The following is a 22,809-nucleotide window of genomic DNA, read 5'->3' as shown; positions in this document are numbered from 1 at the left end:
TTTCAGTTTCTATCTACCAAATCTACTCACAAGGCTTTGGTCAGCCCAAGCTGCCATGCAGTGGGACTGAACCCAGGACCATGTCGTTGATAAGCAAGCCACTTATCACACAGCCACTCCTGTGAAATTTAAACACAAATGAACAATTTAAGGAAAGAAGCAGTCTAGGAAACATGTCTAGTAACACAGAAAATTGTATTAGTATACATGTAAATGAAACATCAAGAAGATAGTGTTCAGAATAGTTCAAATTAATAGAATATCTTCGTTTAAAAAGCCAATAAACTCTTGCTAACCAGGTATCTGTTGGTGCACTATGAGCTACAGATAGAAATTTCAATAATATATAAATACATCCTCACTATAAATGGCCGAGCATTATCCAGATGGAAGAACACCTTTCATCTTGAAACCAAAAATGATCATTTTCTTCTAGTGTTGACTTGAATGACTGGTTAAAAGACCAAATCCAAGCTTCTATGCTAGTTTTTCAACGATGGGATTTTGTTCCACCAGTGTTTGCTCATCGAGCTCTACAGTTCTTCTAGAATGAGGTTCTTCTAGGCTGTAGTTTCTGGTTTGGAATTTCTGGAACCACCATTGACACTGGCTTACGCTTATTGTCCAATCCCCATATACTGCATTAATATTCCTCACTCTTTCTGTTGCGTCGTTGTCTTTATTGAACTCCTAAAACAAAATATGCCAAATATACTCCTTTGTTACTTCTACTATAGCTTTGAAAAATAACTGTTAAAATCGAACACCACTCTTCAAAACTTGCACTAAGAATAAGAACAAGGTAAAATTACTACCTGCTTTTATAGCAAGTTGATGCAGGTAGTTTATCTTGTCCCCCTTCGACTTTTAGTTAATGCAACTGAAAAAACTGCATTATTTATGGGATGACCCAATACATGTACAATTGTTTGAGAAGCAAAATTTATATCATAATATTTATTTTGTTATTATATATGCATTTTTTCTTCTCTCTTAGATATCAATGAATGCACTATGCCATCTAAATGTTCTGGTTTTGGTCAATATTGTTTCAATGTACTTGGAAGTTTTCAGTGTAAATGTAAGACAGGATATGTCTCAGATAATGGTACTTGTGAAGTTCGTAAGTATTTTGAATTTGCTTTGCATATTTTATTTACTTTACATATGTGTAACTGTATATGCATGTAGGGCTTTGAATATTTGTTTGTACACCTGTATGTTGTGGAGGCACAATGGCCCAATGGTTAGGACAGCAGGCTCATGGTCATATGATCGTGGTTTCAATTCCCAGACCGGGCATTATGAGTGTTCATTGAGAAAAACCATCTAAAGCTCGACGAAGCTCTGGCAGAGGGTGGGAGTGACAAACCCTGCTGTACTCTTTCACCACAACTTTCTCTCACTCTTTCTTCCTGTTTCTGTTGTACCTGTATTTCAAAGGGTCAACCTTGTCACACTCTGTGTCATGCTGAATCTCCCTTGGAATTACGTGTCTGTGGAGTGCTCAGCCACTTGCACATTAATTTCACGAGCAGGCTGTTCCATTGATCAGATCAACTAGTACCCTCGTCGTCATAACCAAAGGAGTGCCACAATATACCTGTATGTGTATTTATAGGTTTCTATAAGCTAGGATTTGTGCACGCTGTGCTTTGTGCATATTTGTTAAGTGGTTGACTTAATCCATCATCCAGTTTATGACAGATTAAGTCAACTGCTACATGAACCTTGAGTATCTCTAGCAGAGGCCATCCTGTTGCAAGCATTCAAGCCAGACCTCTGATTTGAAGATAACTTCTCCCCTCTCCCCCACCAGGTGTCATAGGCACTTTCTTTCTCTCCCTCACTAATTGGCAAAAACAAAAACAATGAGAGCTATACAACTGAGCAAATAAATGTAAGTTCATAATAGGAATTAGTAAAGATAAACTATTGTAAGTTTGGTATTTAATGTTTTTGAAACCCTGATTTGCTGTTGAGTTGCCTGGAATTAGTCCAACCCTTTTCTTGCATTGCCAAGAGATTTTAATAAGCCCTTTTTACTTATTTTTCATCAAGAAATTATAACCTCCATCTGTTTAGATTATTAGAATCATTGCAATCATAACTGTATTTTCATCATTACTATCATTTTCACATCTATTTTATCTGTTGACATAAACTGGCTGAATCTATGGTACACAAAATCACCATTCATTTCAATCCTGCACATCATCTTTCAGGTCTAATATTTTGATATTCACCCTACTAACTACTTTCATGTTTTCACTTGGTTTCTCCTTTTTATATGGACACATTTCACCCAGTATTTATCCTTAATTTGTATCATGTATACATAACCAATGTAGTTGATTTATAGATACGCTTTTATTGATATCCAGTCACTCCCTAGCTCATTTGTGCTTTACCTCCAACACAAGTTAATATTAACAAAGCCTCATATGCAGCTCATGTCCCTCCAGGCTTTTGTATTAATGACCATCACTAGCATGGAACACTCTTTCTATATGCTTTTACAGTCTACCTTCGTATAGTGATAAAAACCATTTGTTGGCCACAGATGGTTAATTTCATGAACTGTTTCCAACCTTTTCTGTACCATACTGTCATTACATTCTCCTGTAGTACTAAAATGCATTTAGATAGCAGAAACCATCAACAACAAGTTGCAGACTGTCTGAGCACTTCATAAACTACATTATGACTCTCTCCGTGACTTTCATTACCTGATCTAACAACTTGATACCTCTGTAATGATTTATATCTAAAGCATCACCTTTACCTTTGTAGCAGTTGACTATGGTGCTGCTAAACCAGTTGTTGGATATGACTCTTTCGTGTATCACCTGGTTAACAATATGGGTGACTAGGCTATAGCCGACACTGCCAGATATCTTGAGCATCTCTGCAGTGATTCCTGATGGGCCGGGGGCTTTCCCTGTCTTCATAGTCTTAATTGCTTTATCTACCATGGTACTGTCAATTCAGATAGCTGGTCCCTCTGTTGGGTCAACATTCGGCAGACTCTCTTTCTCCCATTCATTCTCTTTATTGAGCAACCTTTCGTAGTGGCGTCTCCAAACCTCTCTCTTTGCAGCCACGTTTAGGGCAAGTGTACCATCATCCATGCAAACACATTTCTCTCCCACAACATCACGATTCTCTCTCACACACTGTCTTGCAACACGAAATACCTCAAGTCTTTGGTCCTCACAGCTCAGAACACTGGCAAATTTTTTCTTATCTGCTTCACCTCTGGCTAAATAAACCTGTCGCCTAGCTTCCCTTCTGGCAGTTTGATACAATTCCCTACTACCACTGTTCTTCTAGTCCTTCCAAGCCTGTTTCTTTTGTCTATATATTTAATTAAATATAGTTTGAGTATTCTTTGGATTTTATACTCTTCTACCAATGTTGGTACATTTTGGAAGTATCTAGTCAGGTTTATATTTTCTGTATTACAGTTGCCAACAAAAACAAATTTTCTGGATTCATGTCAATTAATCTGCGAGGTATAACGCAAACACAAATGGCAGAAAAACTGGCTGACAAATCCAGTGAAGAATATAAAACTACTAGTGAAGGAATGAAAAAATCAGTAAGTACATCCATCTTGTCTTCAATTGGAATTTGCTAGAAATGCTTCCTATATTTGGCTTAAACATACCTGTAATTGAAAAGTAGAAATAAACCTGGCTGATTGCATTTGATGAATACATATTTCTTTATACATTCCTCCATTTAGTGGTTTTTCTTATGATGTTATACTTAACCTAATACAAATTAAGAAATTCCATTTTCTTGATCAGACCAAAGATTTTGTGATCACTCAGTCTGAATTTATCTTCCATTAGTTATCAACACAGTTTACAAAACAGTTTCTACAAGACTGTAGCTGCAAGTTGCCAGAAAAAGCAACAAAATTTCCTCAAATCACACCCTACAGTCTTGTGAGAGATTAAGTGATCCTATATCTACTTCGCCTGAAGTTGATGTTTGATCTTTTACCAATGTAATGCTTCTATTTCTATCAACAAACCATCATTTGTGTCTATATAATAGAATAATGAAATTGTTGCATACAGTGCTGAGGTGTACCACAACTTAAAAAAAAAAAGGTAGCATCAGGTGAACTGTCCATGGATTTCAAGAGGCATGGAAGTTTTGAAAGATGCAGTGTCTTGAGAGCAGGTAGTTTATTCCATACTTCAACAATTCTGAACATGGAGAAATGTTTACAAAAGTCATAGGTGCTGTGTTGTTTTTGTTTTTTTTCTTGACTGTGTAAGCATGTCCACGAGTGTTTGTCATATGGAATTCAAGAAGGTGCCCAAGGTTGTTGTTGGAAAGATGATGGATAATCTTGTGGGTATCAACCAAGTCAGTCGCCAGACATCTGAGATTCAGTGTGCCCATTCCCAGGGAAGCGAGACATTTGGACTATGGTAGATGCCTGACGGCAAGTATTCGATTTGTTGCACGTTTCTGAAGAGTTTCCAGGGGATTTATATGCTGAGCAAGATAGGGGTTCCAGACTGGTGATGCAAGTTCTAAGAGTGGACATACCATAGTCATATACAGCTTTAAATCGATAGTTGGAGAGACAAAGGTCTTACTGAGTGATGCCAGGACGCCCTCAGCCTCCTTGACAATCTTGGAGATGTGGTTTTTCCAACACGGATTGCTGTTTACAATTATATCCATGTTACATTCACTGACAGACTTCTTGAGATTGGTGTTGTTGAGAGATGCACTTGTCCACAGTTAGCTTGAGTTGCAAGTCAGAGATCCATTGCTGCATTGTGTCCAGGTCTGATTGCTGGAAAGATCTATAGCACATAGGATCTATTCATTTTATTGCAAGGTACTGCTTGATGTTATCTACATAATTCAACACTGTAACATTCTTCAAGTTAGCATCTATGTCATTAGTATATGCAACAAACAGTAGGGGTCCAAGAATGGATCCCTGTGGTACACCATCTCATAGGGTGAAGAATGATGTCCTAGAACCATAACTGCCTCTTTTTGACCAAGACTGAAGGACTTCAGCCAGTTATAGAGATTAGCTTTCATACCCATTGCAGAGAGTTTTCCATGTGTCATTTGTGTGATATAGAACTGAAGATTTCAGCAAAGCCTAGATAGATAACATCCACTCATGAGCCACCATCAGCAATTCAAGTGAATTTCTAAAGAAACTCAATAAGTTGGCTACAGCAGCTGGAGTTACAGTTTGATATTAATGATAATGCTAAAAGTAATATTCTATGTATTCTTATATTTCAGATACTTGACAAAATTGGAAAAAATAATGTAGTTGTAATTGATGACATTGTGACAAATCAAAGCAACCGGTAAGCGTTCATTATTTATTATTATTAATAACCCATGCTAGTATAGGAAAGTTGGTTATACATCATTAGATGTATACCTGACTTTCCTATATAAAATTAAGAATATAACGGAACGCTGAACTCCAGACTATCAACTTATACAACATTTATTCAGGTGGTAAATATATACATCTTTAGCTCTTGTTGTTACAGCTTCTGATTGTGTGAGCATAGTTGTTGGGACGTTGTTATGTAGGTGTAAGCGAGCTGTCGAGTGTAAGTCCGAAAGATGGAGAGTGACAGCTATACACGTAAAGAGACTGTCTCCAGAGTTGGGTGTTGGAGACACTTCTTGACATATCCATGCTCTATTGCTGGCCAGCAAGAAAGAGAATGAATTGAGCGGGAACGCTTGGTTGTTTAATTCCACGCATGCGTGAGACTACGCATGCGCACGGCGTTACTACACTAGCATGGAAAGCGGACATTAAACGATGATGATGATGATGTTTCAGCAATCTTTTAAGTGCTTAGAACCGTCCTGATAATCTTTGCTGTCCCTAAGTGACAAACTTTCTGTAGAAGCTCTACTAGGCATTCTATTTCAATCTCCTTCAGCCATTTGTTTATATCTTGGCTGACTGTTTTCAATGCCCCAATTATTACAGGCATGGCCTTTACTGTTCACATGCTCTAAATTCTTCCTATTTCAAACTTTAAGGGATTGTATTTTATTATTATTATTATTGGGTGAGAGAGCAGTGCGTGCATGCCATCAAAGTGACACTGGGGTAAAATATACGAAGCCCAGTATACCCATCATGACTACCTGTCTGATAAGGGTACACCAGGCACATGCATCACAACCATATGTGAGTGATATGGTGATTTCATATCAAGATTAACAGCAGATGACCTTGCAGGTGAGGCCCAGTTAGAATTTTCTTCATGTTGAGTAGCCCATCCCGCTCAAAAGGTCCCTGAATAAGGTCTATTTAAGGATATTGAACGAAACATCCATGTTTCCAGAGATGAATTATTCAAACCTCAAAGAATTCCTCTCAACATATTGCTATGATGCTCCCCCACTACTTCTGCTTGTGATAAGAGATGCATATATCGTCAGCCACTAAGGGACATGCTCAACTGGTTAAGGTCAAACAACTGTCAAGCAAATCTGTGGTATTGAGCAGAATATTTGCTGTAGCCCATTTTTTATACCAAGGGAACTCACAGCTTATTTTGCTGAGTATGATGGAATGTGTCAGCTGTCCACAGCCAGCAGACTAAGGTGACACTTGTTTACCGGTCATACTTCAAGAACCCTGAGATGAATTCTTGCAGTTCCAAGCTATGCTGATTTTTGTAGGTGTTCTACTGTCATACTTGTACCAATCTTTTTCAGCCATGTTGGTAGTTGAGTGCTGATACTTCCAAGTGCACCAATTACTATCAGTATTCATGTCTAATCTCTTCATTGACCACAACCTTCATATTTCCCATTTTAAATCGTCATTGTTGTTTATTTTTTCTTCTTCTTTCTCATTGATCCTGTTATCCACAGGGCATGCTATGTCGATTATCATACATGTTCTTTCTTTTTTTATTCACCACAACAATGTCTGGTTTCTGATGTTTGGTCAGGTGATCGCACTGGATCATTGCATCCCACAGGATTTTACAGTTCACATTTTCGGTGACTCCTTCTGGGGTTTGCTCATATGATGCCTTTATTCTTTGTAGGCCATGATTTCCACAGAGCTTTTTATGGATCATTCTTACCATATTGTCAAGCCTTCTTTTGTATTCACATTGTGCCAATTTCAGGCATCCACTAATGATGCACGCTACTGTTTCACCCCTCTTACCACACATTCTGCACTTCATATAATTGGTCCTTAATGCTTGTTCCTGAGCTGCGCATATGAGTGCTTCTATCTCTATCTTCAGGTCACTTCTCATCCAGAGCCACCAGTCCTTTGTATCTGTCTTAACATTCACACCTCTTGCTAACTGACCATACATTTTCTTTTCCTTCCATGCTTTTTCTTCTTCTTTGTTCATTTCTTGTTTAAATTTTTCTTTAGTTACACAATTTTCAGTTTTAATGATGTCGGCCTTCTTCATGTGTTTCAATATTTTCATAAGTACCAATTTCAGAGGTATTATGCAGAGAACAAAAAGCTACAGAGATAAGCTATCACGCTGGAAAATCCCTCTTCTGATACTCAGGGTGCCTAAGTCTTTTTCCATAAGATGTCAGTTCAGTTTTCCATCCCACCATACTTCTCTTCAGGAAACATGTTACATTCTTCAGAATTTCAAACAGATCTAAACACTCGATGAACCACGAATGCGGAATCATATCATAAGCTTTGTGATAGTCAATCCAGTTCATTCACAAATATGTTCTCCTTCATTTACAGTCTTACATTGCCATTTTGTCTACCAACAGTTGATCTTCAGTATCTCTGCATCTCCTTCTACAACCTTTTTGTTCTGTTGGTAATATATCATTCTCATCAAGAAATTTATACAGTTCTTCTGCAATTCCTCCTGACTGTAACCACCACATTAATGGGAGGCAGGAAATTGGTCTGTAATTGTCAGCAGCATTTCCCTTCTGGCACAACACCAGCTCGAGATTTCTTCTTCTCCATTATTCAATGCATTAAATTACTCTGTGATCAATTCATGGCAACTACTGGATTTATTGAACAGTAGCTTACAGTACCATGAAAATCAACTCGGACTTTTTTTTCAAAGCTCAGAGAACATTGTCCTTGGTCTGATTGTGTGGATCAGGATAAACTCTATAAGCAAAGCAGTACCATCAACTTGATTTGTCTGTGACATGCAGAGAGAGATGAAACTATTCCCCATGTCCTAATTCAGCATCTAACTTGCAGAGCTAATTCAAATAGCTGTTGCCTGCAGGATAGATCCAGTTATCAGACAAGTCCATTTTGAATATTGCACAACTACCTTACTTTGGTAGGTAAGGGTAAGCAATTTTCCTCTGTATAACAGCTTTGCTAAACTAAGGTAGTGTGGCAGAAACATTGAGAGGACGACAGATAAAGTCTCTTAACAAGTTTTATGAGTACCACTCGAAGAGAAAGATAAGAGTTGAGAGGGATTTATTGCTGGAATGTTGAAGTAAGGGATGAATACAGCCTAGTTGAATGGACCTACACAGATGAGTACAAGTGGGAAGGGCATTTGAAGTTGGTTAGGAGGGTGCAGCAAAGAGAAAAGGGGTTGAGGAAAGTGTTAATAGTAGGTCATTACCCATGATGAAGGTGTGGGTGAGTGATGAGGGTACTTAAACAAGAAAGGAGAGAAATATTTTGCTGCATAAGTAAGAAAAGGAAAGGTAAAATTGTATAGTGATTGAGAAGTGTTTCACTGATGTGAGGTTGAATTGACCTCAGTCTTTGCTGTTGGAACAAACAAACAAAATTAAATACTTTTTAAATTAAGAAAAAACTTTTTCACTAAAAGGAGAGTCATGTCTTAAAACTGATGGGTGATGCGATGCAGGATTTCTACATATCGAAAGGTAGCCAATGGAAGGATTGATTCAGTGAATCAAAATGTTGAATCACTGCTTTATTCTGACTATATTTGTTGATATTATTGCTTTTCTGCTCCCTGTTTATTTACCCATCTTCAATACTACCCAAAATCTATCAATTTAAAACAATTTCTCATTCACAAACCAAATGACAGCTCCTCAGATTTTTTTTTTCTTGTCATAACATTCAAACTTATCCAAATGCATAACTGTAACAGTTACATAATGTTTCTGCTAATTACAAAATGGTGCTCTTTTAAGTATTCTTATTTTGTAAAATTTTATAAATCCATTAAATAATGAAGGTTACTACATTTATTTTTTATGGCACCATCTCAATAAATCTAGCATATGTGAAATAATATATTTTCAGGAATTGTTCCTATTTAAGAAATATGAATTTTATTTCTTCATCTTTTATTATAGGACAAAGAGATCTACTGACCAAAACTCCTTGAAAGTCCTTTATACAATTTATGGAGATGCTATTAAGCAAGCAGATCTGGAAAACATGCTGAAAAAGGGATGTAGCGCAGACTGTTGTAAGTTCAATGGTTTATGTGTTGCCCCTGCTTCTTTACAACTAAATGGTACGTACTTTCTGTCATATTGCATCCATTTTTTCTATGCTGCCATAAATTGGATAATCTTTCAATTTTTGTATTTTCTCCTGAATTATTTAATCAGATAAGTATTTTTTAACAAAGGGGCACTTTTTTAATGCTAAATGTTTCAACCATGATGTGTAATTGCAACCAATTTTTTTAGTTCGCAATCTAACTTGTAACAATTATAATAGAGTTTACACCTTGTAACCAATAAATCATTTCTATATCACAGCAAGTCTGCCTTATAAACTGAACTACAACAATTGTAGTTCAGATTAATGAATTTACAAATTTAATTCATGTAAAACTTATATTTGTGTTAGTAAAAGTGTGTACTTTTATTTGCATAGCTCAATTCTTGTATGACTTCATACTTTCATCTGATTGTTTGACATATAGGTTTCATTGTATGAATATCACATTCTAACTCTCCTAGTTTAATACAAATGAATCAACAACAAAAAAATTAAACTGATTGAATGAAATCTGAAATAAAAAGATTCTATCATCTTCTGTTGTCGTGTTTTATTGAAAACATTTCTAATGTATTGTCTAGTTAGGTTCATCTCTAAACTTTAAGTAATCATATTAATGAAATGGCTAAACAAATGAACTGTCTTACTTAATCTATAAATTGTCTTATTTAATCTATAATCTAAAAATCCCAACCATTTTTAGCTTCTACAGAAGCTTCATGTTTCCTAAATGTAAGGCAATTTTGTGTTACTCATTTTTTTGTCATCAGAAAAGTAATAAAACACCTAGACAAATATTTCCATGCTCTTAGAACATAATATTTTTTACCAAATACTGGATAAAATGGCCCAAGATACCTTTATTACATGGGCTTAAGAAAATTCTTCCCCAACATCTACTTGAAAATGATAATTTAGATATAGAAATCAGAGCTAATCAAACTCACTTTTGTAATTTTCTCAGATAATCTCAGAATTACATAATGTTGTCAGTCCCATGCTTCTAAATATTGCTTTAATGTCTCACTATGATTGGCCTGTTTTTCTGGAAGTTTTTTGTGGTTGAAATATGTAATCACTGAAAAAGTTTCCAATCAGAGCCATGATCTCCAAGGAACAACTTCCTTCTTCAGTTAACATGAACTGTTTGCTTCTGGGTTCGGTCCCACTACATGGCACCTTGGGCAAGTGTCTTCTGCTATAGCCTCAGGCTGACCAATGCCTTGTGAGTGGATTTAATTGAGGGAAACTGAAAGAAGCCTGTTTATATATACATATATATATGTGTATGTATATGTATATATGTGTGTATGTATGTATATGTATATGTATGTGTGTGTGTGTGTGAGTGTGAGTGTGTGTGTGTGTGTGTGTGTGTGTGTGTGTGTATGTGTGTGTGTGCATGTATGTATTTATGTATGTTTGTGTGTGTCTTTGCATCTGTGTTTGCTCCTCCGCTGCTTCACAACCAGTGTTAGTGTGTCTAGGTCCCTAGAGATCGATAGAATAAGTACTAGGCTTCAAAAAAGTACTGGTATTGATTCAGTTGACAAAAAATTCTTCAAGGCAGTGCCCCAGCATGGCCACAATCTAATGACTGAAACTAGTAAAAATAAATAAATAAATCAGGACAGCTAAGAAATCACTTTCTGAAGCAGAACTGAACGCCTCAGATGTAAGCAGTGCTGCCACATTGAACTAAAAACTTTACTCCATTGCTATGTCTTGTCTTCTGACCAGCAATGATGGGAGTGATTGAATACTGGAAAATATTATTTGATCAACTACTAATTAACTTTGACACAATTACTCAGCAATTGCTCACTTATACATTCATTAACAAACATTACTACCTTGTCAATACTATTTATCATTTTAGCATCAAAAACACTTCTTATAACTCTCTCTTTGTGATTACATTCATTTGTCAAATCTGAAACAATTGCAGTCCTTTACATAAAACATGCTGTATAAAACACAATGTTCTATTTGCCAGGGGATTCATAGCAGTATTTTAAATATTTTCTCCTATTTTTTGATAATGTTTTTTAGTCCAAGATATGTGCAAGGAAATCATTTGTGATTCAATGACTACAAACTGTACAGCAGAGGAAAAGGGTTTTAGATGTAATTGTAAACCAGGTTTTGATCATTCGCCCCAATATGGCTTGTTTACATGTAAAGGTAAGTGCAACATTAGGGTCAAAGAGTGGAAATAAGTTAAACAGAGTAAAAAAAAAAAAAGTTAATTCTTTTTGCTCTAACTTTTCTAATTATTAATTTTGCAAAGAGATTATTTTAATGTTTTCCAGTGTATAATGAATAGAAAATTTTATTATAAAGACAATTTTGATATAGATATTGCTATGTATTGATTATATGTGGATAAAGTCATATGTAATATTTAATCCACTCTCTAAATTCAATATAAACTTTTCACAATTTGAAGAACATCTGAATTTGGATCTTTTCAGTTTGGTTGCCAGCAGTTCTAAAAATTAAAGTTTACCAAAAATTCTAAACTTTGACACAATAATACACTTGCCCAAACTGAATTGCTGGAGTTATTTCATTTTTGCCAGGAAAATGTTTTAAAAAAGTCATAGAGGTTTAAAGTTTGATAATTTTCACCCAGTCAGGAAACAGGATTTTGAAGCTATCATTTTCTGCATTGTCAACATCCTGAAAATAGCACATGTTGTCAATATTTATAAACAACACGTGTTATGTCTCTGGTAATTTTCTTTCATGTAAATAAATCTTATTTAGCTGTTGTTTTTAGCACAAAAGTTTTCTGGTGATTTTCTTTCATGTAAATAAATATTCATCTTAATTCAAAAGAGAAAGCAGTTAGTGTTAAATCTCTGAGCGAGATGTTGGCAAATAAACTTAAATGTAAAAAATTTATCAAAAAAATCTTATCTAGCTGTTATTTTTAGCACACCTCACAACCACCTCAATGCCCAATAACAAAAAGAAATGAGTAAACAAGACTGCTGTCAACACATGATTCCTTGCAGACTTATCAAAGATTGTTACTATGGCAACAGGCAAAATAGTTTTCAAGTTATTATCGAAACAGACATGAATCTATCTGTGGCTTACAATTGGCTAAAATTACCAAAATTTTCAAAAATTTAATTACTAATAACTCCTTATTTATTGATTTATAGTGAAAATGCTTTTCACGTCATTAATTAGCCTATAAAAGTGTTTCATTACACTGAATATGAAATCAATTCGAACAGACAATTGACGCTGGCCACCACTGGCAACCAAACAGAAAAGATCCCTGGCTTTTATAAATTAATGATAGTAATGTTGTGGTTTTTCTAATTTAGATATTGATGAATGCAACACTATTCAACCTTGTGGAAGTATCCCTTGCACAAATACATTTGGTGGTTACAAATGTTTATGTGAATCTGGTCATGTCTTTAAGAATGAAAGTAAATCTTGTGTTGGTGAGTATTTTTATCAAAGTTTCAATCAAAATTCATTTAACCATGTTTTTCTCCTCCCCATCAATTTTTCTCTCCTCCTCCTCTCTCTCTCACACACATGCAACTACACTACTTTGGAACTATTTCTATATTTCTATCAATTCTTCCTTTCTCTTCAACCTTGACTCTATAGCCTCACCCTACTTTCACCTGCTTATCTATTTTATATTCCTCTGATAATAAACAATGTCTTTTTTTTTCCTTGCTTTAATCTAGACGTGTGTGCTGGCCATCGTTGTCAAAATGGAGATTGTATAAAGCTTGAAGAGTCTTATCAATGCAGGTGAGAAGTGACAATGTGATTCTATAACTTGCATTAAGATTATTTTACATGTGAAACTGTTTATTACAAACCAGCAGCAAGTAATGTACTTTTGCATAAGTTCATATAAAAATTTTCAAAAATTACTTCATCAATTAAAATATATTTTATTCTCACTTTAAGTTGTTTTCTTTAAGAAATCTGTGAATTGTCTGAGAGTATATTCCAGGTCAAGCTATATTCTGAAAATCAAAGCACAGTTAAATAATTATTTCTACTCTAGGCGCAAAGCCTTGAAAATTTGGAGAGAAGGGGATGAGTCGATTGCATAATCCCCAGAGCATAACTGGTACTTATTTCATTGACCCCAGAAGGATGAAAGGCGAAGTTGATCTTAGCAGAATTTAAACTCAGAACATAGTAGCAGACAAAGTACCTCTAAGCATTTCACCCAGCATGCAAGAGATTCCTCCAGCTCACCACCTTACAAATACTGAGAAAGCAATCCCTCTAATTTTGAAGATATTTTACTTTAAGAATTGGCATGTGCAAAGGGAGATTTCAAAGTGAAACAAATTACATTACAATGAAAAATGCAATCGCATGCATGCTAATATTCTTAAGTTGTTATACCTGGAAAAGTACAGAACAAGATTTCTTCAGTAGAATTTCCTAATTTGTCACTTCTAAAGGAAACTAAAAAGTACTTAAAATTAAAAATCTACTGTACTTATAATATTGCAGCCAAGAATAACATTTTAAAAATTTCCTATATTTTATTAAGACAAAAATTAAAAAAACGTTACTGGTTTTTTCCAAAAATAAGCTCATCCAATTTTAAGCCTATGGGCTTATATTCAGAAACTCTTTTCTTCTTTAGCCCCAGTAATTTTTATTATTTTCAGAAAAAAAAATTATTTAAGTCTGTATTTAAGCCCATGGAATTATTTTTGGAAAAAGTAGTATTTTAAAAATTAACTGAAATAAAATTAATTTAAAGAAATACAATAGAATTTGCCTAATTATAAATAGTGAATTAGCTATTGTTTATAACACATACCATGACCACATGGTACCTTCCTTGTTTCTTTGTCATTCTGACATATGTTCATGTTTTTGAATATTTTTCTCTCCATAAAAACATTTTATTGAATGATGATGCAGTGGTCCATTGCTTGGATATAAACAACAACAAAAAAAAATATTTAATACATACAGTTACACATATATAAAAAAAATACTCACATATACACTCACACATACACAATACTGGATTCATTAAAATTTTTATTTGCTTGAAATTTACTTTCAGATGTCATGATTACTGGACCGACAAATATTGTGATAAGAAACTGGAAGAAGAGGAGAGTATGTTATATAATGTTGTAAACCTTAATTCTTTGTGTGTATACATGACAACTTTACTATTCATCTATTCATTGAACTTTAAACTTAATTTGATGGTTTGCTACATGTTGTGACATTCTACTGTAGGAGATTCATATGTTCAATGAAAAGTTAGCAGTTTTATGTTGAATAGCATTCATGCTTGAAAGCTTACGAAACTGGCATTTTAGTCATTTTCCATTTGTATAATCCACCCATATAATGTTCACTTAATTTGTTTAGCACAAATTTGTTTGGAAGGAAGTTCAAAACCATAACCTTAGAAACTGCTAAAGTAAAAACTCATCATTTTTTATATTGTACCTGAGCTGCTCTTTTTTTCTACTCAGTTATATTTTATCTTGACCTTGATGAAGCATATATCTAAGTTGACCTTGGCAAATTTTGAATGATAAAGCCATAGATTCTTACCAATAAGTATATATTTTGCTAACATAAATTTCATAACCCTGGTTTATAGAAAGTTTTACTCAATTTTTATTTTCAGTTGGAATCAAAAATTTATTTGTTATGAGTATTATATTTTCACTGAATGGGAATTTATGTCAAATAAAGAGTTAAAGCTCATTTATTTTTCTAACATGCTGTGCTTTACTTTTTAATTGCAAACAAGAGACAAAGTCATAAAAGTCAACTCTTCTATAAACATTTTTTCACAAGATTAGAAATCTGTTTCAAATAATTATTTATATACAGTAAATCCTTTTGATTGAATTGACATACTTTAAGACAATAACTTGTTTCAGAAACTAATGGTAAGAAGGTTGGATCATGTTAACACTAAATATTTAAAATCCTTATGAAATCGCCTCTATTTGTAACAAGTTATCAGAAGTCTTTAGAAAGAGTTCACTAGATATTCATGAACACAAACAATTTTACCAGTGTTTGACTGGCAAAGAAAGCAAGTAAACTTTGCAGATTTTACAACTGTGTGCTTTTATAGCCAAGTGTATTCACACTATTGCATTATGTATTTCTGCAGTCAAAACCATGCGTCCAAGAATTTTGGGGTTCCTTTTAGTTGATAGAAGTAGTTTACTACACTCTTTCGGTATGTTGTATAAAAAACAAGGCAATACTATCTAATTGGTTAGATGTATTTACAAGTGAGTTATGCATTGACGGAAGGTCATTCAGTGTAAATCGTCATACAACTTTGACTAACTGAAAAATAAAACAAATGAAGCAAAATTTGCAAAAACTCATGACACGATATTATTTATTCCATTTTAAACATTATTTTAATATATTTATTTGAAATTTACCATTTCTTTTTTTTCTTCTTCCTAGGTTTTCGAACTGCTGCAATTGTTATTGGAGTAGTGCTGGGAATTCTTTGTCTTCTCTTAATTGTAGTTATTGTGTATATAATACGGTAAATTAATTTGTTTTCTATTTCAACTTCTTTATCTTATTTAGGGATTTATTTTTGGATAACTATCAAACAATTATTCTCTTGTTTCTACAAGTGATTCTTTTACAGGTATACATACCAGGCTTTGCAAAAGTCCTGTTACACTCATTACAATGCTCTCATAAAAGCACACAATAGCTTTGATGCAGTTAGACATGTTTTTACTGTTTTAACATATAAACATGTGTTTAAATATTAATATTAACCAATGTGGCCATCCTCGGTAATGAGCATGTGCTCCAAGCAAGACCTGAAAGTCGCGCACACGTTGCAGTCCTTGCTTATACTGGCCCACATACAGTTGACAAAGGACTTCAGTTCATTGATGTTTCTGTGGTGAACTTTGCAGGCTTTGACCTTGACATTTACCTACACGCTGTAGTCAAGGGGATTGAGGTCAGGCAACTGCGGCAGCCAAAAGTCCTTCAACAAGAAATTCATACCTTGTCCCTGTGGGCTGCGACACCATCCTGCTGAAGGACGGTGTCCACCTTCTTCGTGATCTTTCACACCCAGAGCAGGACTTTCCAGATGCTTGGTTGTGGACATATAGTGGACCTCAGAGATGTCCTGGCTGAAGCCAACCACATTATCATTCTGCTTGTTGATGACCAGATCAACCGTGAAGGTTTTTTTTCATCAGAAAAAAATGAGAACTCAATTGCTGTGACACCTCAAGTCATTGAGAATGTGATGACAGCACTTCTGACATTGTTCTCACATATGGTCAGTGAGCAGAGGCCTTTCCATGTACCTCAAGCTCTTGCCACCCTTCTCTTTAACGGCCCTTGATACCATGGACACTAAGACATTGTTGTTCTTCATGAGTGCAGTCATTTTGTGTTTCAGATCACTTTTGAAGGCCTTTCTCATAGCCAAATAGTTGACAACTTGAGATCAATCTTTGAGATCCTTCCTGTTCTTGAGCCTCTCCATGAGTCTGTGGACAGTCATCCAGCTGATGTTGAGCCACTTGGCAATGCCGGACTTGTTGTGGCCCATCTGCAGGAGAGCAGAGATCTTGATTCTTTTCACTTCCATCTATATACACCTGCACACAATGAAAAAACATTTTAATGACACATGCTGGAAAAGTAGAACTTTAAGTATGTTTGACACACACGTAAACTTCTCAAAAGACCCAAAACCAACCGTAACAAGACTTTTGTAAAGCCCACTAGATATAAAATCTCTTTTCAAATAGTAAGCCACATTAATTTATGTTGCATTAAAACCTTGTATTTTTTAACAAATGACCCAATAAAATTATATCTCAGTCATTTTGCTGTTACCTTCATTACAGATAAAGACATAATTCCCAACACATGCACTATAGTCTAATGCTACTCAGTAACTGACAATTGTTGACATATTTAAATGTTACATCAAAAGGAAGTTACTGGTTAATGAAGGCTTCACACTAATGTAAGATATGAAACAGATGTAACACCTATACAGACAAAGTCTTTATTCTTGAGGAGAACATTCTGCTAAGTTTACATTGTTGTCTTCAGAAATATTTTAAAGAATCACTTTAATTGTTCTCATAGCTGTGTAAGAAGAGTGAATTCTGGTGATGGTGATGATGATGGGGCATAGGTGCAAAGCAGTGTTAAGGTATGGGCAGAATTTAGGTGAGTTGAAATGTGTTTGTCACATATTTCAACTGCTAAACGCAAATACGCTGCAGTTACCATGGAGAGAAAAATCTCTCTTATAGTGAAAAGGTGTGAAAACATCTAGTTTGTTCAGTGTCGCCAACTCTTGGGAATCTCAGACATCGATATTTCAAGTTATTTTACTTTTGTCAATGAGATGTACCTGAACGAACTTGATAAAGCTACAGGCACCCCATGGTTTAAATCCAGTCTTACCTGACATTCACATAAATTCAGTGTTTGATCCTACTGCTCAATACTTTGAGCAAGTTTATTCTACCATAGACTTATGCTTAAAACTTTGTGGATGGATACTTTGTGAAAATCTATCACACAAATCTTCAAAAACATTGTGCATTTAACAAAAATATTTTTACTTTTCTTTTCAAATGGATGCTAAACAATGATGATTGAAACTTGATTATTTCAAATTTTGGCACAAAGCCGGCAACTTTTAGGACAGGGATTAGTTGATTACATTGGTCCCAGTGTACAACTTGTATTTATTTTACAAACACCAAAAGGATGAAAGGGAAAGTTAACTTTGGTGAAATTTGAACTCAGAACATAACAGCAGACGAAATACCGCTAAGCATTTTGCCCAACATGCTAATGATTCTGCCAGCTCAAAGCCTTAGCATTCTCTTGATAATAATTTAATATGTTTAGTGTTGTTATTTATTAAATTGAATTGTTTGGTCCTCATTATCTTGAACAAGAAAGGAAAGATTCAATAATGTGATCCTGTTTGGTCATTGCTAGAATAACTAGGAATATGAAGAAATAATATCATCAATTTATTAATGGTGATTGTTCTGCATTAAATATCACTCATTTTGCCACTACAATGTAGCTTAGTAAATGCTGCTTAAATATTTTTCTCAGAAGTAGTTCTTTAATGTTCAGAAAGTTTTGCATCATTGATTATTCATATAAACACAAAGCCACAATTCATAGGGGATGGGCAGAATCAATTGTGCTGATCTACCAAAAATCTGCTACTTTATTATTTCAGGGAGATTAAGTCAGACATTGTGGGGTTTCAACATAAATATCACAGAACTAAATGAAAGACTTTAGTTTTCTGCTTTTAATGCTTCAAATTAGTGTTTCCTTCAGTTTGTTTCAATAAAGGGTAATTGTTAAATATTCTTCCTACAAATATTTAACTTGCAAATGTTTTTATTTTTATAGGAAATACAAGAAGCCATCATATAATGGAAATAATTTAATTGAATCTGCCAAATTAGAAAGAAGTATAAAAGTAGATGACAGTAACATTGGAATGAGCAGTACAAAATCTGTAAGTTCCATATAGCTACATAACATTCCCTACTATGCTTTTATTTCTTAAATGTAAAAAATTTGTTTTTCCCAGGCTGACATGGGTCAAATAGTATGAGATTGTTCAAATATATATTTTTATCAATACAGATTATTTTTTGCAACTTATGAGGTTGAACGTATTGCCTTCAAGTGGAACTGTGATATTCATTAGTGTGACTGAAGCAAATTCAGGAACACACATTATTTGCAATTGCAAAACTATACACTGACTTGTTTGAAATTAATCACTGTCAATGCCATGTAAGACGCAGTCATGCTGACACCACATAAAAAAGCACTTGTACCAGTACCATGTACAGAGCACTTATACTGGTGCCCCGTAATCACATAAGTGGCACTTGTGTCAGCACCACATAAATAACACCCAGCACACTCTGTAAAGTGGTTGGCACTAGGAAGGGCATCCAGCTGTAGAAACCATGCCAGAACAAACTCTGAGAACTAATTACTCCAAGTTCCAAACAGAAAAGAGTAGTGAATTACCATTTTATGGGACGTCTGGCAAAAAAAAATTAAACGGTTTCATATATTGTGAGCGAGCGTAGCAAAATTAGCTCAAGAGGAGGCATGATAACGTAGCTCCATATGTTCATTGGAGATTGTGTGAAAAGCACAGTCTTGAAATGACATTGAAATAACATTGATAAGATCTTGTGGAATTTTTCAATCTAGTGTGAATCAGTGATTACTGCTCGATGATCAAACATTGCTGTAGTTGATAAAATGAGGAAGGAAACCAAAATCGTAAATATTCTTTTCTACTCTAGGCACAAGGCCTGAAATTTGGGGGGAGGGGACCAGTCGATTAGATTGACCCCAGTACACAACTGGTACTTAATTTATCAACCCCGAAAGGATGAAAGGCAAAGTTAACTTCAGCGGAATTTGAACTCAGAAGACAGATGAAATACTGCTAAGCGTTTCGCCCGATGTGCTAATGTTTCTGCCAGCTCGGCGCCGCCTTCAAAATCATAAATATTGCTATACCTGGGGATGTATGAGTGGATGATAAAGAACTGGAAAATATTGAGAAGTGCAAGCCACTAAAAAATGAAGTTTCACAAATGTGGGCAATGAAGAAAGTAATTGTTATCCCAGTTGTTGTAGGGGTACTGGGAACATTAACAACCAGATTTGAGAAAGTTGTTGGAGAATTAGGGACTGACATGAGGATAGAACATACTCAGAAAACTGCTTTACTGCATTACGAGATCTAGGAAACACAACTAGATCTCATAATGCAGGGAAACAGTTACATAACCAAACACCTGAGTCTGGAGAACTAAATTGCATGGAAACAATTGTAGTGATTTCAAATAAATGTCCAACTGCACTCAGTTCTTGTTGACTCGTATATATATTATGTATATCATCATCATCATCATTTAACATCCGTTGTCAAAGCATGGGTTGGATGGTTTGACCAGGGCTGTCATGCTGGAAGACTGCACCAGCTCCAGTCTGATTTGGCATAGTTTCTATGGCTGGATGCCCTTCCAACAACATCCACTCCAAGAATGTAATGGGTGCTTTTACGTGCCACCAGCATGGGTACCATTGTGTAACACCAGTATCTGCCACAACTGCAATTTTGCTTGGCTTGATGGGTCTTCTTCTCAAGCAAGACAATGCCAAAAGTCTTGGTCATTTATCATTACCTCCGTGAGACCCAACACTTGAAAGGTGCTTTTTACATGACACTGACATCAACCACTTTGTCTCAGTGAGGCCAAATGCTTGGAAGGTGCTTTTTACACACCACTGGCATTGGCCACTTTGTCTCTGTGAGGTTAAATGCTTGGAAGGTGCTTTTTACATGCCACCACCATGGGTGCCAGTTACCTGATACCAGCATCAGTTGCAACTACTGATGAGACATGATGTTGTAGCTAGGACACTCTATAATGAAATCCGTCTGAAGGTTATCCCCAAAGACAAAGAAATAAGAACTCACAGTATGGTAGAAGCCATAGCCACTCATAATAAAAAAAGGAATACTGGTGGAATGTACCAGTGAAGACCTGAATAAGATTTAAGCACAATAGGCCTGATATAATGATTTGGGATAGAGAAGAGAAACTGTGCACAGTTGTGGAAATTAGCTGCCCACCGGATGTTAACATAAAGCTGAGGATCAGTGAAAAAGAGAATACTTATGCTGATCTATTGAGAAATCTGGAGTTACTCTAATCCAGATTACAAGTTCAAGTTTATACCTGTAATTATTGACACCCTGGGAGATGTAACACGCTGCCTAAATATCAATCTTGAGAAATTAGGCTTCTCAAAACCAGAAAGGAAAAAGCTAATTCGAAGACTACAGATCCAATCCATCACTGGAAATGTAAAAATCTGTAAAACTTACCAGAAGTTTATAATTTAAATATATATGTCATGCCACACACAAAAGCTGTCTTCCTGCTTAACCTTCCTTTGATATTGCTGCACCTTTTACATGTCCATATCTTACACTGAGTACATTGTATAGAGTTTCTACAGATCAAGCAAAACCATCTACCTGAAGAGGTTTGTGATTTGTCAGCCTTCCTACTTACTAAGACTTTGGTTTTTGCTAAGTTAACCCTAAGGTCCTTTGATTGTAGACCTTGCTTCCATACCCTAAACTTCTTTTCTAGTTCTGGCAGTGACTCAGCTATGAGAGCAAAGTCATCAGCATAGAGGAGCTCCCAGGGGCAACCCGTCTTGAATTCCTCTGTTATTGCCTGGAAGACTATGATGAATAAGAGGGGGCTGAGGACTGATCCTTGGTGACACCCCTACTTCTACTCGGAATTCTACACTATACTCTCACTTTACTGACAGCATCCCTGTACAAAGCTTGTACAGCTCTTACCAATCACTTATCTATCCCCAGTCTCCTCATTGACTACCTGATAAGGGATTGGGGGACCCTGTCAAAGGCTTTCTCCAAATCAACAAAAGTCAAGTACAGAGGTTTATATTTGGCTAGGTATTTCTCCTGCAGTTGCTTTACCAGAAATATAGCATCAGTGGTGCTTTTACCTGGCACAAAACCAAACTGCATTTTGTCTAGGCTGACTATCTCCCTAATTAGTTGGACTATGACCCTCTCTGTAACTTTCATCACCTAATCTAATAATTTGATACCCCTGTAGTTATTTCTATCTAAAAAATCACTTTTACCTTTGTAGCAGTTGAATATGGTGCTGCTACAGCAGTCATTGGATATGACTCCTTCATGTACTACATGATTTAGGATGCAGGTGACAAGACCATAACCCACACTTCCTGATATTTTGAGCACCTCAGTGGTGATTCCTAATGGACCAGATATTTTCCCTATCTTTATATCCTTAATTGCTTTATCTACAAAGGGAATTGTCAATTCAGGTAGCTGGTCCCTCAATTGGGTCAACCTTTAGCAGACTCTCCTCCTCCCATTCATTCTCCACATTCAGCAGTCTTTTATAATGGCTTCTCCAAGCTTCCTTCTTTGCAGAATCATCAAACGCAAGGGCACCATCATCCATGTTGACACATTTCTCTCCTATGACATCAGTCTTTTCTTACACACTGTCTTACAATCCGAAATACTTCAGCTCTCTTGTCCTCATGTCGCTGAACATTGGCAAACTTCTTTTATACATACATACATATGCATATAAATATATATATATATATATATATATATATATATGTGCATACATATATATATACATATACATACATACACA

General features: G+C 35.4%; 1 protein-coding gene across 1 annotated transcript in view; it reads left to right on the top strand.

The window, feature by feature from the left end:
* The window catches only part of LOC106882610 (mucin-like protein), a 108,281-nt gene that overhangs the window by 82,351 nt on the left and 3,121 nt on the right, over nt 1-22,809 (top strand). Inside the window, exons 21-30 of the mRNA XM_052968589.1 lie at nt 998-1,123; nt 3,468-3,601; nt 5,293-5,360; nt 9,343-9,506; nt 11,552-11,683; nt 12,841-12,963; nt 13,219-13,285; nt 14,577-14,632; nt 15,965-16,049; nt 18,941-19,049. Of these exons, the coding sequence (XP_052824549.1) occupies nt 998-1,123; nt 3,468-3,601; nt 5,293-5,360; nt 9,343-9,506; nt 11,552-11,683; nt 12,841-12,963; nt 13,219-13,285; nt 14,577-14,632; nt 15,965-16,049; nt 18,941-19,049 (1,064 nt within the window). The remainder of the gene's footprint in view (nt 1-997; nt 1,124-3,467; nt 3,602-5,292; nt 5,361-9,342; nt 9,507-11,551; nt 11,684-12,840; nt 12,964-13,218; nt 13,286-14,576; nt 14,633-15,964; nt 16,050-18,940; nt 19,050-22,809) is intronic.

This window comes from Octopus bimaculoides, chromosome 6, assembly GCF_001194135.2.
Source record: "Octopus bimaculoides isolate UCB-OBI-ISO-001 chromosome 6, ASM119413v2, whole genome shotgun sequence".
Lineage (NCBI taxonomy): Eukaryota > Metazoa > Mollusca > Cephalopoda > Octopoda > Octopodidae > Octopus > Octopus bimaculoides.
This window is presented reverse-complemented; position numbering and strand designations above follow the sequence as displayed.